This window comes from Mustela nigripes, chromosome 15 (assembly GCF_022355385.1).
Source record: "Mustela nigripes isolate SB6536 chromosome 15, MUSNIG.SB6536, whole genome shotgun sequence".
NCBI classification, from domain to species: Eukaryota; Metazoa; Chordata; class Mammalia; order Carnivora; family Mustelidae; genus Mustela; species Mustela nigripes.
The window spans coordinates 24,288,588-24,307,647 of NC_081571.1; the positions used below are offsets into that span (position 1 = coordinate 24,288,588).

Genomic DNA, 19,060 nt, shown 5'->3' on the forward strand with positions numbered 1-19,060 from the left:
TTTTCCTCATCAACTTTTGGGTTATCTGAAATACAGTGAATACAGGAGAAGCAGGATAAATGCTTGTTTCTTTATCTTTATTTACTAGAATTCAGCATGGTGAATTGTATCCTAGCAACTACTAAAGTGACTGATTTTTAAAATGTCATCAGGAACCAATGGATTTTTAATCCATGTTTTAATGTGTTTAAATCAATCACAGTGATTATTCCTTTAGACGTTCAAATTGTGTGATTTTTGGCCAGTGGGAGCTCCTCCAAGTTTGCTCCTACATCTTTCTAACACACTTGGTAGTCTTTGATAGCTTTCTTTGCTTTCTGTCCTAAGTCTCCGGTCTAGAATCAGCCATTCCTCCAAAGCCACTCCTGCTTAATGAGAAATAACATTTAGAGATCACAATCATGGTGCCAGGAGGTACACACATTTTAACCCATACAGACTACCAAACTGCTTTTCAAAAAGGCTGGACCAATTAATACCATATGAATGTTGATATAATTATTTTAAAATTTTTAACCAATTTGATTAATGAAAAACAGTACTTTATTACCTCTTTAATGTTTTTCTCTAAGTAACAGAGAATTTGACCATAATTTTATGTTTACGGGTCTCTTTTTTCCCCCCCTTTGGTTAACTATTCATATGCTTTGTCCAATTTCCTATTAGGGGTTTATTTGTTCACTCACTCAATCATTCTTCCACCAGATTTCTTGAGTGCCTGCTATACACTGGGTGCTATGGAAAAAATGATGAGAGCTCTATGATCTCAAGGAGCTTGCATTTTAGGCAGACAACTAAGTATCTATAATAAAGTGCAAATAATGTTATGAATAAAGCCATGAAAACAATGTCATGAGAAGACATCAAGTCTTATTATTTTTAAATTTTTATTAGGACTCTAATTTTATAATTAATTTTTCCATGAGGTGGGAGTCCAGTTTCATCTGAAATTTATTCTGATGTACTATGAAGCTCTAACCTAAATTTTCCAAATGCTATCCAATTGTTCCAGAGTCATTTTTACTGTGTAACTTCTGACTTACTAACTTAATCATAGCCTACACCTTCTTATAAATACATGAAATGTTCTATTATTTCTAGGCTTATTCTGTCTCCTAATGCAACTGTTACCAATTGATGCAAACCAATACCAATGTGTTTTTTTCCCCATAGGTTGATGGAACATTTTGAGGTTTATCAGGGGAAATCTTCTGTCACTATTTTTCCTTTTGAACATGTTCTGCTTTCTGATTTTTTGCCTTTTGAGATTAAATTTATAGTATTTGGCAACTTAAAAAAATCCAAGTGACTGGATTTCATATTAAATTAAATCTAGAAATTTATTTGGAAAGAATTAGCATTTTTGTTATTTATAGCTTTCCCATCAAGGAACACAGTAAGTTTATCCATTTATTTAAATTTTTAGGTTTAATTTTCCTCACTTAGACATTTCTTGTGATTAGTCCCATTTATTTACTTTTTGGTATTGTGAATGGGGACTTTATGCCACATTTTCGAATGGTACAGACTTCCACATTTTTATTTTTTGTGACTGTTACTAAACCCTTATTTTAGCTCAATAATTTTACATTTGAATTTTCAAGGCAGGTAAGATCATCTACAAATAATTTTACTGTGTATATTTCAATAATGTTTTCTTTGATATTCTATTGTACTACCTAGGATTTCTAGGAAAATACTGAATAACAATTATGATAGCAGGCATTCCTGTCTTAATTTAAAGAAAATGCATCTAGAGTTTCATCAATACATTGGATATAGATGTTAGAGAAATATATTGTCTATCACATTAAAGTAAATTCTATTTCTAATCATTGGTATTGAATTGTTAAAGTCTTTTGGCATTTGTTAAGTTTTTCTTCCTATGGTTTACTTTGTTAAAATAATGGATTTTCTAATACTAAATCACTTTTGCTTGACTAGTATAAATTCCACTTGGTCATCTCACTCTTCTAATTTTCTCAGGATTAGAATTGCTAAAATTTTATTTAAGACCCCTATATGTCATAGTGACACTTAAACTTTTAGGGTCATGAACCCTTTTCATAATCTGATGAAAATTATAAACTTTCTCCCTAGAAATATAGCACAAAAAATTCTGCAAAACATAAAATTTTGCATACCATTAAGGGACTCCATAGCCGATTTTAAGGACTCATGAATTTATTATGGTTAACTTCTTATTTAGATGGGTTCCATGCCACTGCCATATCTTAAATACTATGTCCTCCCCAATCCTAATTTTTACATTCTGATTCATCTTTTGGTCAGCAAGAGGATGTATGAGAGTGTTTTCCAGAAGGGGATGTGGATGGTATGTTTTCTGATCATCTGCAGGGGTTAAGTCTGGTGCTGATCTAATTTATTTATTTATTTTTTTGCTTTTGTCTCAATATTTCTAACGTACTTATACTTTAATAGATACTAAAACTTTTTTTTTTTAAAGATTTTATTTATTTATTTGACAGAGATCACAAGCAGGCAGAGAGGCAGACAGAGAGAGAGGAAAGGAAGCAGGCTCTCTGCCCAGCAGAGATGTGGGGCTCCATCCCAGGACCCTGGGATCATGACCCGAGCCGGAGGCAGAGGCTTTAACCCACTGAGCCACCCAGGTGCCCCTAAAACTTCTTTTTTAACGAGTGTTTCTCTAATAGTAATTTTCATTACTATGGTACTTGATGAAGTACCACACTCGATATTTTCTCACACTCAGAAGTTATCTTTTTTGTTGTTTCTGTCTCATTTATTCCAGCTTCTAGTGTTTTTGTTTTAGTTCAGAATAAAATATGGCAGTTTTTCCCAAAAGTAATGGTTTTGTAATGCAGGTTTACATTATATTTTTAATATATTGAAAGTAGCTACATTTCATATTTTTATAAGTACCAAATTTATAAATGGAAAAGATACGTATTTTTATTTTCAGAGTTGTCAGAGCAATTTTGAATCCTAGTTTAGATGTTGTGATTTCCTCCACCACGAACAGCAGCATACTGACCCTAATCCTACCACTTTTGCTTGAAATGATTACATTTTCTAAAGAATACTGTAACATAGGTATGATCCTGAAAGCATTTTTATAGCATTCACTGTAGTTACTGGTTTTCTGATAGTAGCTTCTTTTTTAGGACAGTAATTATTCATCATTCTCTTTTTTTTCTCATCCATTTGTCCTTTTCTTCTACATTTTGGATAATCTTATAGATTCCAGATTACATCTTTAATCTCCTTAATAGGTGACTTTCACAACAAACACTTTTCTTAAAAGAAAAACCAGGATGGGGCACCTGGGTGGCTCAGTTGGTTAAGCAACTACCTTTGGCTCATGTCATGATCCTGGAGTCCTGGGATCAAGTCCCACGTCAGGCTCCCGATGCTCTGCAGGGGGCCTCCCTCTCCCTCTGACTGCCACCACCCCCACTTGAGCATTCTCTCTCTCTAATGAGTAAATAAAATATTAAAAAAAAAAAAAAGAGGAAAGACTAAGATAAAACTGATCACTGCACTATTATTTATTAATAGAAAATATTTAAAACCAATCTAATTACCCACCCTTAAAGAAATGGATTAAAAAAATGTAGTATTTCACATTATGAAAAACCACACAAGAGTTAAAGGGAATAAAACAGATCTATACACAGCAATATGACTAGATCTCAAGATAACACTAAGAAAAACAAGATGACACATGTATGAATATTTCCATGACATTTTAAAACTCTGATAGTACCATATTGTTTGTGGCTATATAAATATTAAAAAATTAACTAGAGAAATAACTGATGATAGTGATGCTCTTAGGAAGGCAGATAGGCGAATGGAACTTGTCATGGCAAGAAGTTAGATATGAATTAAAGAGACAGTCTCTCTCTACAGATTTTTAAAGAAACTGGAAACAAGTACAATGAAATGTTAATAGCTGTTAATTCTCGATTGTGTTTAGGTTTTGCTGTATTTTTTTTGTGTGCTTCTGATCTTTTAAATTTCTTGAAAAGACAGTTGAAAAAATACTAGATGAGAATGTAGCTAAAAGATTAAGGCAAATCCAATGGTGGGGGAAAAATGAAGAATCATGATAAAAGGTTTTACTTCCCCTTAAATAATTTCAATCTGTTTTAGTGTTTTTGGATAATGTTGGGGGCATATTCCATAGTAAGAAATATATTCTATAATGCACCTTTTGCTTTACTCTGCCATTTAACTTGTATCTACTTTAGCCCAGTCCACTTTAGTATTATTTTTATTGTTTATTTTGGTATCCAATATTTCCTTGTTTTTTATAGCATGTCCCTGGAATTGTTTTTCTCTTATTATTAAGAGCTACCTTCCTTCCTACCACTTTTTTTTTTATAAAGCATAGTATACTCCAAATCCTGAGCACTTCTATTTATTTGTCTACTTGAGAAATAACCTCTCTTCAACGTTCACTGTAATAAATTCTTTTAGGCTCTCGCAGCTTTGTTCTATGTTTTGATATAGGTTACTTACTCTCAAGTGATTTTTACACCTACAGGGTTGTATAACCAGTAAACCAAATGTTTCATTTTCCTTTCTAACTTGCCTTAACCAAATAAATTATGTTTCAGACAGGCTTTTGTGGCACCCTTTTCTCCAAATCTTTTTATTTGATTTTCCCTATTTCAACTATGCTCTTCTGTTCCCGCTTTGCTTTTTGTGGGAAAGGGAAATATGTAACACTAATTTGCTGACCTAAAAAGTTATTCTCTGAATATGAAAAGATTAACAGGGTATATGTGAGGGAGAATGTATCTGGGTTATCCTTTGTTTATTCGTTTGTTCGTTCGCTTTTTTTTTTTTTTTTAAAGATTTTATTTATTTGACAGAGAGAGAGCACAAGCAGGTGAAGCAGTAGGCAGAGGGAGAAGCAGGCTCCCTGCTGAGCAGAGAGCCTGACGTGGGGCTCGATCCCAGGACCTGGGATCATGACCTGAGCCAAAGACAGACGTTTAACTGACTGAGTCACCCAGGCGCCCCAGTTATCCTTAGTTCTTAAAGAATAACTAATGTTTGTAAAGCAGTTTATAGTTTACAATGTATTTTTACATAATCTCCTCATGTGACAATAAGTACAGCTCCAAGTTAGTCATTACTGGAACAATACACAGTTAGACCTACTCAGGACCAAAATTTGTAATAGTAAATATGATGGTAAAACTGGTAATTTGGAATTTAAGATTTCAAAAAAGTTAGCTAGGCTGGTTTAAGTGTACTCTTCCAGTGACTGAATTAATTAAAATTAAGAGGTAAAAAGGCTTGACTTATTTGGCAGTTAACAAAGGGAGAAGTACCCCTTATACTGCAGCAGAGTTAGAAAACAAGAAATAGAAAAACATGGAAATGAAACACTGATATGCTTAGAAATGATTCTTTTCTTATCTGTGCCTCATTTCATAAAGTCAAAGAAAACCAACTTACTACAAGCTCTATAAGTAAAGTAACCTAGTTTCAATCCCATTTTATGGTAAGAAAGGCTAACTTTCTTATACAGACGAAGATACATTACTAGAAAAAAACAAAAAATTAAAAAAAAATCCTATGCATAGTGCTCTAAACCTAGTTCCTGACCCCCCAAAAATATAAAAATGCTCGAGGTAAACAAAGGATAAGTAGGTAAGTATGGTATTGTCTGCACCTGTTGGCTAGTTTGTGGATAGGGGCTGCTCAGTTTGGATGAGGCCTGAGAACTGTTTGGTTATTAGATACCTTGAACTGCAAGGCTTCAGAGACTTACCAACAAAGGTCCTAGCTTTTGGCAAGTCTGACTGAGATAAAAAGTCTTTCTATCCTTGATGTCCACTGAAGGACCAATTTTTTTTTTTAAGCCTGTATAAACTATAGTTATCTTAACTGCCGTAGATACATTTGTTTTCTGCTCAATCCTTTCTTTGCTCATCCTCTTCTGAAGGCAGCCTTTTTAATTTCAGTGTACTCAAACCATGAGGTGACACTAGCACTAGAAGTCACACAGTGCTTAGCTGGGACAGCTATGTTAGACTATGTGGGAAAAGAAGAACCAATAGGTAACAGATGGAGAGAAGCAGAGCTAAAAAATGCTGACCATGATCTCAGGTACTGACTCCCCAGTTCCAATTCTAGTCCCTATATAACCTGCTATATTACATCTTCTGTTCTTACACCTTGCTTTATTTACGTGTGTTTATATTTAGGTTAGGGATGCATGTGTGTGTATGCACCCATTTAAAAAATCTCTTTTGGGTGTTTGTATGCATGTCATGTGAAAAGCAAAATGGCTTAAATTCACATCTCTGTCTTTTCACAGTGGGGCAAGCCTATTTCCACCATGTATGTTAACCAAAGCTCCATGTCTGGTATATCTCTAGTAAGTCCCACTACTTAAACTGGCTTAAGTAAGTATGTGTTCCTGACAAAGTACCTAAGAAAGAATTAAGCCAGGTTTCTTAACATCACAAAAGCAGACACCTTTGAATTATTACTGGAATAAAATTTTTGTTTCTACATTTACCTATGTCATAGCTTAATTAAAAGAAGACATTTAAATCAACTACAGAACAAAACACAGAAAGCAAGTTTTTTATCAACCCAAGATTTTCACTCTGGTTTTGTCATTGCCAAGTTGTATGACCTTGAGCAACTCAGCTGGGATTGAAAACCCTTGGCTTAAACTACTCCCCATTTAGTTTGCTAGTCTGCGTATGTCATTAATGGCTTTCTGGATGTTTAATTACTGAAAGTAGAGTAAGTAATAAGCTCATACTCTACAGAGGAAATAAAAAAGGAATTATTTAGAGAGCGAGACAGCAGCAGAGGGAGAGGGAGAAGCAGACTCCCCACTTAGCAGGGAGTCCAAAGTGGGACTTGATGCCAGGACCTACAGATCATGACCTGAGCCAAAGGCAGACAGTTAATGAACTGAGCCACCCAGGTGCCCCTAAAAGGAATTATTTAAAGCTAATTTTGATCAAGAATGAAACATGGCCTTGGAATTCTTAATGGGAAAGGAAGAAAACACTGAGCCTAAATAGAAATATCCCTTTATTTGAAGAGATCTCAGCAAGTTCAACTCAAAGTTAGGTATGATCTCACAGACAAAACCTCTGAGGGTAATACAAGCACAAGAAGAGCTTCAGGTTCTAAGGAAATGAAGTTCTGATTATGTAATGACAAATAATCCTAATGAGATGAAAAAGCAGTTAGAGAAACTATTTGGGAAGCTCAGATTTTTTAAACAACATGTACAAAAGAAAAAATGACCACTTAAGAATACTATGTCTTGATGTGAACCTGTAAGAAAAGTCTCAGAAAAGTTCAAGCCTACTAAGAACTGAGGTTCCCCAAAATTCTAATAAGACAGCAATGAAACTCAAGTAGACAATTTGTTAGGGGAAAGAAAGAACAAGACTGATAACAGAAAGAAGAGCTCAAAATCAATTGTGTCTTCATCTTTTCCATCCGTAAGTACTGTCTTCAAGTTGGAAAGACCAAACAAAAATTAAATGAAGAAATTAAAGTATGATAATTTAAAAGGAGTCCTACACAGCTAATTTAAACATATTTATAAATCCAGGCCCAAGAAAATCATCTCAAGTTCTTGAAAAAACTTCAAATATAAATGAAAAATGAGAAAATGTTGCCTGATTTTTAAAAATAGGTAAAAAGGGAACTTTCCAGAAAGCAAAGAATGACTAGTTTAATATTGATCTCTAAACAATTTCTAGAGGAGAGAATCAAGTACTCAGAATTTGAAAAGCCAACATGGACTAGGTAAGAAGAGTACAGATTAAACTTTTTTGCAAGGTTTGATAATGTCTGGCATGATTTTGAATGCTAATGCAGTAAATCTTGATTTCCTCTAATAGCCTTGCCAGTAAGATAGACAAATGTAGGTGGGAGAGTGGTACAGGTAAGTAAATACAGAGTTGGTCCAACAGTTCTTTCTAAAGAGTAATGAAAGAGCAGTGAACCAGAAAGGTTTTATCTTTGGTCCTGTACTATCTAATACTGTTTTTAGTGACTATAATAAAGACTAGAAAACTCGTTTAGTATATTTGTAGAAGAAGAAAAGCTAAAAGAGAAAGACAATATAAAAGGAAATTCAAAATTCAAGAGGATTCTAACAAGCCAGGAAAATGAACTTAAAACCAAGAAGAGACATTTAAGAAAAAAACCAACTCCTGCATTTAAGTTTAAAATAAAATTTTTAATAAAATAAAATAAATAGAAGAAGGGAGACTGGTGGTAATTTGTATGAAAAAAATCTCATTCTTCAGTGATTTAAAGTGACTGAACTTGTTTTTAAAAGGTAATGAATAAAAAAAAAAGTAATGAAACTAAGCTATAAAGAAGATCAGAATTTCTAGGTTTCTCTGAAAGTATTGTAAAATAAGTTTTATGAGTCTTTTAGACTCAAACTATACTGAAATCTCTAATATTTGCAAGTGCAAATCATATGTAAAATAGAGTCAATCTACAATTCTCATAAACCCTAGAGGAATAACAACAAAAAAAGTTCTACATTGACAATATTTTTGTCAATTTAATATGTAGCTGAAAGGATAAACAAAATAAGGCAGTTAACTTAAGAACTTTCTCTATAAAGACACTTTTTGTTTTTTGAAATTCTATTCCTTAGGGCTAGCACAAAACACTTTCAGAAACTTACCTTAAACTAGTTCTTGAAAGTTTTAGTACTGGCATTACATACTAAAAATGAAGACTATTTGAGAGAGTGTCAGGTTTCCTCTTATACAATTTTATGCTAAGGAATCTTTATTGAAATGGTAAAAGGTAAAAGAAAGGGTCAGAAAAATTTAGCCTATTCTCATAAGCTTTCTGATACTAATTTAGAGCTGTTAAAGTATTTGAGAAGCTGAACTGATACTGAAAGAAATACTGTTTACCCTTTTCCAACACTTCTTTAAAAGAAATAATCCAGGGATACCCAGCTGGCTCCGTTGGAAGAACATGCACCTCTTAATCTCAGGGTTGTAAGTTCAAACCCTATATGGGGTGTAGAGATTCCTTAAAAATAAAATGTAAGGGGTGCCTGGGTGGCACAATGGGTTAAGCCTCTGCCTTCGGCTCAGGTCATGATCTCAGGGTCCTAGGATCAAGCCCTGCATCGGGCTCTCTGCTCGGCAGGGAGCTTGCTTCCCCCTCTCTCTCTGCCTGCCTCTCTGCCTACTTGTGATCTCTGTCAAATAAATAAATAAATAAAATCTTAAAAAACAATAATAATAAAATAAAATTTAAAAAAATAAATCCAGGAAAAGTAATTTTTTAGTTAAAAAATTGCCAACTTGGTAGATTTCAGTATATTAATAATTTACACAAAGAAATCTTTTATTTATTTATTGAGAGAGAGCATGCAAGTGGAGGGAGGGGCAGAGAGAGAGGAGGGAGAGAATCTCAAGCAGACTCCCTGCTGAGCATGAGCTCGTGATCTGAGGTGAAATCAAGAGTTGGACATTTAACTGACTAAGCCACCCAGGCACCCCCTACACAAAGAAATCTTAAACTAAATTTTACTGTTAAGACTTTATTACCTAGAGATATTAGCAAATAAACAACTTAAGGGACGCATGAGACTTTATCCTACATAAAATACTAAAATTTACAACTTTTAAAGCTATTGATGGGGAAAAAATCTGTTTAATAGATTCTATCTACTCTTACGTCAAATAATCAGAAAGAGCAAATCTTCTGGGAGAGGAAGTATTAACAACATGAATAAATTTAACTTGAATACATACAGAAATGTACAGGCTTCTGGAAAGGAGTCTTCATATGATGTAGAGGGCAATGAACCTGATTTGTTTTCCTGTTCATTCTGGGTCACAGATGTATGATCTACATGAAGAAAATAAAAACATGAGTAACAGGTACACCAAGTTAAAAATCATCTATTGTAATATCTAAATAGTATCTTTACTAGAGATATATGGAGCTCTTAAATCTGCAAACACAGTAAAATTTCAAAATTAAGCCAAAAATTAAGGTGTCAATATCTTCAAAAACATTAAGAAAGTAAGATAGGATAAAGTAAAAGACCTAGGATAGAAGAGACCTCCTGGAGAAGAATCTAGTTCGGCCTGAACTCTGGGTATCCTTACTTCTGCTTGTATTTTATAGAAAAAAAAACATTACTAAAAGTCACAGAATGGAAAGTTTATGTATCTTTTGCTTTCTCATTGTTCAAATGCTACCTTCATTTTTGGAGGGTGGGGTATTTGGGTACCTCTTTTTATATTTCCATTTGACTTTTCATATTACTTAGTCTATCTTTCTGTGCTTAATTTCATCCCATGTCTTGTCTCGTCTTTTCTACTTCATCTATTCTTACTCTCTATCATGACTACAATATAGAAATAAGCTGTGTATTTAATGAGAAAAATTATGGATTTCCTGTTATTTTGAAAAATAGATATGTGAGGGTGCCTGGGTGGCTCAGGTCATGATCCCAGGGTCCTGGGATCGAGTCCTGCATTGGACTCCCTGCTCAGCAGGAGCCTGCTTCTCCCTCTCCCTTTGCCTATGCTCTCTCTTACTGTCAAATACATAAATAAAATCTTTAAAAAGAGAGAAAAATGGATATGTTTGGTTTAAAGATATACATACATACATACACACACGTACATTTTTTTTCCCCTTTTTTTATAGACAGCATGAGTGTGAGGTGGGAGGGGTGGGGAGGGGAGAGAGGGAGAGAGAATTCTAAGCAGGCTCAACACCCAGTGTAGTGTGACATGAGGGTCAATTTTACAACCTTGAGATCATGACCTGAGCTGAAATCAAGAGTCAGATACTTAACTGACTGAGCCACCCAGGCATCCCTAAAGATATTTTTTAAATGTGTTTTTTTTTATGCACTGATGGACTTCAAGAAAAAAAGTGATTCTCATCCTGCCTTAGATTATTAAATTGCATTGGTCCACTAGTGCAGAAAAAAAAAGTGTAGAAAAAAAAGTTTGATAAAAGAATAGCTTAAGTTATAATACAAGGTCACTATCTCGCTAACTGGAAAATAATTACCCTCTTCAAGTATCAAGAAAGGTGTAAAATCTGGTAGTTGGTAAGAGCTATAATTCTGGATTAAAAATTAAGTTTCACAAATTAAGAATTTCTGATTTTTCCCAGCTAATTTCTTTTGTATGAGGCATATAAATCCATACTAACAAATATAAATAAAATAAAGGTATATAAGCACAATTAGAAATAAGTCTTACTGAAAAAACATGGAGATTTTAAAATTAATCATTAGATAAGGAGGAAAGCTAAAATAACTCCTCTCAAGAAAAGAGTATCCAATCCTTTGTTTGAGGATATAGCACATATTTACAGTTATACACAAGCAAGGACAATGAAAGTAATTAGTGGTCTGGGCAGTCCAGTTTGGATCTGGGATAGCTTATTTTGATTTCAACACCAAGTCCTTTTGTTTTCCCCAGTCTCAATATTCTTTTAAAAATAAATACTAAAATGAAACTTAATACTACGAAGCTTTTAATCCTTTACATTTGCCAACAATGTCAATTCTAGAACTCCCCAATTATTTAGTAACAAATACTGCTCTACCCCTGGCAAACACATATTTTTACTTTGATAAATTCATTACATCTCAAATGAATTATATAAAAGTATCAAATTATAATAGGCAATATTTCTATTAATGAAATTATTACCAAAAAAAAAACCCAAAACCCAATTTACTATTACTGAGAAATAAATTGTTTCTGATAGAAAAAAAAAATTTAGAATTAGTTCATCTTACCACCTCCTGAGTTTGAAAGTCTCTTTCTCACAAAACTAGTATAATCTCTTGAGTGTTTTGATTAAAGTGCTCCTGAAAGATACTGAGATGGCCTATTTTCTTAAAGAATCTACTCTTTTAAAACTAGAAGTAAAATTAGCTACTGAAATTGAGGATACTTTTGAATAACAAAAGATTCCTTTAAAATAGACTGATGATGGTGGGCTATATTTTCAGAGACTTAAAACCTTAAGTAAGGCTCCAAATTATGACACTTAAAATTATTATAATTTGTTAACAATATTTAGCAGTATTAAATAAAATCCAGTAAAGTACTTCCTCAAAATTTTAGGAAATTGGAGATAGACTAAGATTTATTGGAGAGTGACTCTGATAAAATAACTTTAATTTTCTTCTTCTTAGTTCTGGTACATTATCTTTGATCAATTCCTTCTAAAATGAATTAGTTTACAGTTTGCAAGACTGATGGTATAACAACAATCCAGAAATATAAAATTTTTACAACAACTTATCTATGCCACAATATATCTAATACTGTTTTTCACAAAGTGGGTTTGTGGTAGTTTGGAGTCTCAGAATTTTTTAAAGAAGAGATATATTTGTTCATTCTTTTTGTAGAGATTCAGAAGAATGTGCATTTCCTATCTCTGGATAGGTAGAACTTTTTATTTAATAAGGAAACTCATTCATGTAATTTACCAATATAGATCTTACATGTTAAATTATCTTTAGGTAATCGGACAGACTTAAGTCAATTACGCCTGCTTCAAGTCAAGAAAATAACAGAACATTCAAGATTGGGATTAGAAATGCACATACCCTTTATCAATGTTGAACTGTTATTTATGGTTGCTTCATTCACGAGAATCATCGCTTGGACATATTCTGTTAAGGAAAGGAAAAAAGTATGAAAACAATCATTAGCGGCATCACTTTCATTTATGCTGCCAGCTACTGTGCTAAACAATTTACAGATTGTATTTAATTTAGTCTTCATTAACTCCTCTGACAGGTTCGAATGATCACCAGCATTAGAAACAGAAATTGATGTTTAGAAGTTACACTATTCCAAGAGCGCCTGGGTATTTAAGTTAGTTAAGTATCCAACTCAGTTTCAGTTCAGGTCATAATCTCAGGGCTGTAAGATCAAGTCCTGTGTTGGGCTCTGCCTTGGGCATGGAGCCTGGTTAAGATTCTCTTCCTTCCTCTCCTTCTACCCTTCCCTGCCCTTCTCTTCCTCTCAAAACAAAACACACACACAGACAAACACACACACACACACACACACACACACACACACACAACTCAAAAACCACTATTTATTCCAGGTCATTCAGCAAGGAGGTGGTAAACCTGGATTCAAAACTAGACATACAAACAAATGAGAAGGAACATTAAAATGAAAAACAGTATTATTTTTTGGACAAGCAAACAAAAGATTAATGTCATATGAACATCCAAGAAAACGTATTAAGAATGGCACAAAAAGGGCTCCTGGGTGGCTCAGTGGGTTAAGCCTCTGCCTTCAGCTCAGGTCATGATATTGGGGTCCTGGGATCAAATCCCGCATCAGGCTCTCTGCTCGGTGTAGAGCCTGCTTCCTCCTTTCTCTCTCTCTGCTTGCCTCTCTGCTTACTTGTGATCTCTGTCAAATGAATAAATGGAATCTTAAAAAAAAAAAAAAATGGTCCAGAAGAAAATCTGCTTGAAAATCTTATGTCCTAGAGGAAAGAGGGAGGTTTCTACATAAAAATCTTATGTTGTACAACCAACCAGGATTGAAAACAAAGAAATAGAAAAAGTTAAAACTTGGCTGACAGAACTGACTGCCGATGTAGAATACAAATTGTTTCAGAAGACTAGTAGGTCAAGTTCTCTTTAAAGCAGGCAGAATAAGTATATGTACTTTCATATTTTAAAAGACATTAGGTGTCTCTGAGTAATAGGGTGATGGATAATTTTTGTTCTATTTTTCTATATGTACTAAATGTTGTACAATGAGCAGATACTACTTTTGCAATACCAATCACCCTTCAAGAGGGTTACAAAGAGAAAAAGATAAATTGGGGGTGAATAAAGTAGCCTGAGAGAAAAAGAGATAAATTCAGTAGCTATTATTCAAAGTGATCATCTTCACCCACTTTTATAAAGTATCTATGGATATGGTAAAAGCAAGTTTTTATGGAAGCAGAGCACAAACATGAAGGAAACAGGATGCATGGTAGGCTTAGAAAACAAAAGAAACTATTTGACTTTAAAAACGAATACTGGAAATAGAACTGTACTCCAGTGCCAGTGGTTAATATTCAGCATTAAATGTACTGAAAGTTTTTTGCGCTTCATACCTTTATTTGTGGCAGACCCATCTTTGATCTTTTGTTTCAGTGATTGCAGCACATTTTGCACTTGTTCAAATATGAAATCCACTTTTCCATCATCTTCCAGCTCCATCCAGAAAGTTTTTGCATCACCTAAAATAAAAATAAGCGCATAGCTTAAGAGCTCAATAGAAACAGACTGTCAGCTCCCCAAGGCACATGTTACAAAGAATCCACCTGGTTTCTAAATAACATCAAGATTTAATTGGTCTATCATTTACCTTGAGAAAAAGATTTTGATCATTGTTTCTTTATAGAGAATTAGAGACAAAGAATATGACCTAAGTATTTCACTTATTTCTGCTAACATAAAAATACCTTGAAAACTTTAGTGATGCTATTTCTTTTTTTTTTTTTTTTAAAGATTTTATTTATTTATTTGAGAGAGAGAGACAGTGAGAGAGAGCATGAGTGAGGAGAAGGTCAGAGGGAGAAGCAGACTCCCCATGGAGCTGGGAGCCCGATGCGGGACTCGATCCCGGGACTCCGGGATCATGACCTGAGCCGAAGGCAGTCGTCCAACCAACTGAGCCACCCAGGCGTCCCTAGTGATGCTATTTCTAATGTCCCAGTCAAACAGAAGGAATGGCTTCATTTTAGGATGGTGGTAGATACATGTATAGACACATAAGCATTTAGAAGTTTCAGGGAAAAAACCTCCACTGAATATGGAAGTGGATGGTTTTAGAATTAAACATCTCAACAACTGCTAATAACTAAATGTCCAACATTATTTTTTTAAAATATCTTTAATATTTTTAAAATAATTATATGAAGCAAATAATGTTTAAACTTTTTATATATAGCTATATAGATGGGCCAGTATTTCAGATGTCCAGCAAGTGAACACCTTAATCAAAAATTCCTAAAGATAGGTGCCCAGCAACTCCTGATCTTTGGGTCATGAGTTTGAGTCACATACTGGGGGTAGAGTTTACTTAAAAAAAATTTCCTAGAGGAAATAATTCTTTCACAGCTGAAAACAGAAATACGAGAAAGACAATTACTCTGGCAAAAGCAAATTGCATACATGAACCATGTTTAAAAGTAATAAAAATACCCAAAATGTTAAAATTTATGTATGTTAAAATGTTAAAATATATAAAACGTTCAAAATTAATTAATAGGGCCTTAAACAAAAGAGAGACACAATAATTATTGTACTTTAGAAAGATCATTTGAGAAGCCATTAGGAGGATTAACAATCAGAAAGCCTACGAAGTTTACAAAAAATAGATTTTCCTTAATAAAAATTAAACCCAGAACCTCTAAGTTTGACAGTGGGGTGAGAACCTTCATAAAAGGCTTAGGTCTCATAGTCCCAAATCTCCCTGGCAAAGTCATCTTACCCAAAGGGACTCTCTGGCTAATTAGGGATGCTGCCACCACTGCAGCCTCAGAAGAGGTGTTGCTTCCCTGTTGACACTCTGGACCGATGCCTACAACATAAGACAAAGCCTACTTTTAACTCCCCATAGCACAGCTAAGACAAGGTTTCAAGATTTGAAATAAATGCAATGTGAGAGGACAATAATGATGAGGAATGATGCTTTAGAGGTGGAGGGACCATGACATGGCGAGCCCTTCATGCCACGCTAAGCAACTCCATTTTTATATGAAAGACTATGGGAGCCACTCAAAAAATTTAAGCATTCGGGGCGCCTGGGTGGCTCAGTGGGTTAAGCCACTGCCTTCGGCTCAGGTCATGATCCCAGGGTCCTGGGATCGAGTCCCGCATCGGGCTCTCTGCTCAGCAGGGAGCCTGCTTCCTTCTCTCTCTCTCTGCCTGCCTCTCAGTGTACTTGTAATTTCTCTCTGTCAAATAAATAAATAAAATCTTTAAAAAAAAAATTTAAGCATTCTTATGATGTGATTAGTTTCTTAGAAAAGTCACTCAGGTGGCTGTGGGAAGAGGGAGGAGTCAAGAAAGATTTCTAAGGGTGCCTGGGTTGGCACAGTAGTTAAGCATCTGCCTTCAGCTCAGGTCCTGATCCCAGGGTCCTGGGATCAAGTCCTGCATTGGGCTCCCTGCTCAGTAGGAGCCTTCTTTTCCCTCTGCCTGTGCTCTCTCTCTCACTGTCAAGTAAACAAATAAAACCTTAAAAAAAAAATGATTTCTAATTTTCTGACTTGGGCGACATATGCATAGTAATGGTATTCACTGAGATAAGAAATAAAGATAGGGAACAAATGAGAAAATTTAAGTAGGGCAAGTACATTGGGTACACAGGCTCCAAAGTAAGATCCAGTCCAATTACATTAATTTTGGAGTCAATGGCATACAAATGCTTTCTGAAGTCACAAAGATGTGAGTAGGGAGAACGTGTTCAAGGAGAAGAGCGTCTTCTGTATATAAGGGATAAGGATAAGAAAAGAGAATCATGGAGACAGAGAAAGAGCAAATAGGTAGAAGGAAAATCCAGGAGAATAGATTATCAGGGGTCAATGGAAAAACAGAAGTGGTGATTAACAATCTGGGCTTTGGAATTCAGATGCCCTTCTGTTTGAATTCCACACTGCCAGTTTAAGCTGTATGACCATATGGATGAAATGGGAATAACAGCATCTACACATGGAACTGATGTGTAGATAAGCATGCGGCCTTTAGCAAGAAATTACTATATATAAAGAGTAAATATACATACACACACATACACACTATATACATATACAGTATGTTTATAGTAAATAATACTTTTTAAAGAAATTACTATAAATTTAATAGGGAATATAGTCTTAAGCAAAATAAATCTCTGGAATTTTAGATATTAATAACTCTGGAATTTTAGATATTATTAAACTGAGTAGGCAAGTATCCTTAAAATCCCAAATCCTTAAAATCATTAAGTTTTTCACTGACAGATAACCAAAAAAAAAATCACTGCTTTTAGACAAGACTATTTGTGAAAGCACTTAATTAGTTATCATGTTTCTTTTCATGGATATGAATCAATACTCCACTGTAGGCATTTATCTTTATTTGAGGTGGATATCTAGACAGGAAGGATTTTGAAAGGTACTTAGAAATAGCTTCTGACAGCATTATAACCTGGGATCAGAGAAAACAAGCAGTGATGCTGAAAAACCACAATGAGGGTTTAAGTGAATTTTTATTTCTCAGTGGTTATCATTTAAAACTGTGTTTGAGGGCGCCTGGGTGGCTCAGTGGGTTAAGCCACTGCCTTCGGCTCAGGTCATGATCTCAGGGTCCTGGGATCGAGTCCCGTATCGGGCTCTCTGCTCAGCAGGGAGCCTGCTTCCTCCTCTCTCTGCCTGCCTCTCTGCTTACTTGTAATCTCTCTCTGTCAAATAAATAAATAAAATCTTTAAAAAAAAAACCGTGTTTGAGGGGTGCCTGGGTGGCTCAGGTGGTTAAGTGTCTGCCTTCAGTTCAGGTCATGATCCTGGTGTCCTGGGATCGAGCCCCACATTGGGCTCCTGGCTCAGCAGAAAGCCTGCCTCTCCCTCTGCCTCTCCCCCTGGTAATGCTCTCGCCCTGTATCTGTCTCAAATAAATAAATCATTTAAAAATAAAAAATAAGAAAAAAAAATAAGAAAACTGTGTTTGAAATGTCAACACATGATACCAAATTATTCTGACAGGAAATACTTAAAACAACTGATTGGATAACTGAACAGAACTGAACAAAACTAAATTATTAGTTTTGGAATGGATTAATGAAAAGGACTTTGGCAATATAATTTGAGAAAATAAAGCCCATCGGAAAATACTGAAATTGTCTGCTTGTACAATAAATGAATGGATTTAAGCAATTCATATTTATTTGCTCTGGGTTTTTAATATTGTTTTTATGGCATCCTTATTATTTCATACCGCTAGGTTTAATTTTCATTTAAACGGTTCTTATTCCTCATGTCTTCCTCTTGATCATTTTTCACTTTTTGTTATGGAAATTTTAAACCACAGTAATGTCAAGAAAAAAGGTAACCAATTTATCTGAAAAATGAGATTAAGAGATCCAGTTAATAACTTTCTTGAACAAAGAGGCTAAATGAGTATCACAGAGAGAAACAATTGAGTCATTTTCAATTGTAGACCATCTAGATGGTTATTACAAGGTAAACAATTTCAGTTTCTTGTTCCTTTTTTTTTGTACTGTATGTATGTTCAGGGTTATAATCTGAAACTGTAAACATTTCAGTATATTCACTAGAAAACATTGGTAAGTACAATAGTAGGTCCTTGAATTGGAAACCAAATCAGTATACTAACATTGCTACTTGCCTCTAGAAATAAAGAATACCATCTTATAACTCTACTGTTTGTCCCAACCTGCTCTTCACTTAGCTAGATATGACTATTTATTGCAGGAACATAATCACAAAGTGGGAAGTAATAGCAGCTTTGTAAAGAAAGAAAGACAAATTATATAGTTACACTGTATGTCTACCAATCTCCCTTGTAAATAGGCAATAATCAAGAATCACAGCTATAGGAGTTCTTAGCCAACTATTTTTGGGGTACTTACCAAATACGCTGATAAGACACTCAGACACACACACGTATCCCTTAAAGAGCTTCATTGTATTAGTCTAGAATATCTCTATATCTTTGAGTTGATGATCAGCAAAGTGTGGTCTATGAACCCCTGGGGTCCTCACATCCCTTTAGACAATATGCTAGGTCAAACTATTTTACTAGTAATACTAAGACATTATTTGCACCCTTCATTTTTTTATTATGGCATCGACTGATGATAAAAGCACTGGTGAATAAAAGTACTGATGTCTTAGCATGAATCAAGGGAGTGGCAAGACACTACCAGTTTAAAGTCTTCCAGTATACTACCAGCATATTCTTTGCCATCAATTTCACTAAATGTCTTTGATAAAGGATATAAATGATTACTACAGCATAATGGCTGTCTCAAGC

The 19,060-nt window shown here is 34.6% G+C and overlaps 1 protein-coding gene across 6 annotated transcripts in view; it reads right to left on the minus strand.

The window, feature by feature from the left end:
• Positions 1–19,060, minus strand: part of SETDB2 (SET domain bifurcated histone lysine methyltransferase 2) — a 93,269-nt gene that overhangs the window by 64,148 nt on the left and 10,061 nt on the right. For 5 of the 6 annotated variants that reach the window (XM_059377914.1, XM_059377911.1, XM_059377910.1 and 2 more), the window contains 3 exons: positions 14,134–14,259; positions 12,608–12,673; positions 9,771–9,867 (listed from right to left, as the gene is read on the minus strand). In XM_059377914.1, the coding sequence (XP_059233897.1) occupies positions 9,771–9,867; positions 12,608–12,673; positions 14,134–14,259 (289 nt within the window). Of the gene's footprint in view, positions 1–9,770; positions 9,868–12,607; positions 12,674–14,133; positions 14,260–15,515; positions 15,966–19,060 lie in introns of those variants that run through there. The other variant, XM_059377912.1, reaches the window with a different exon arrangement.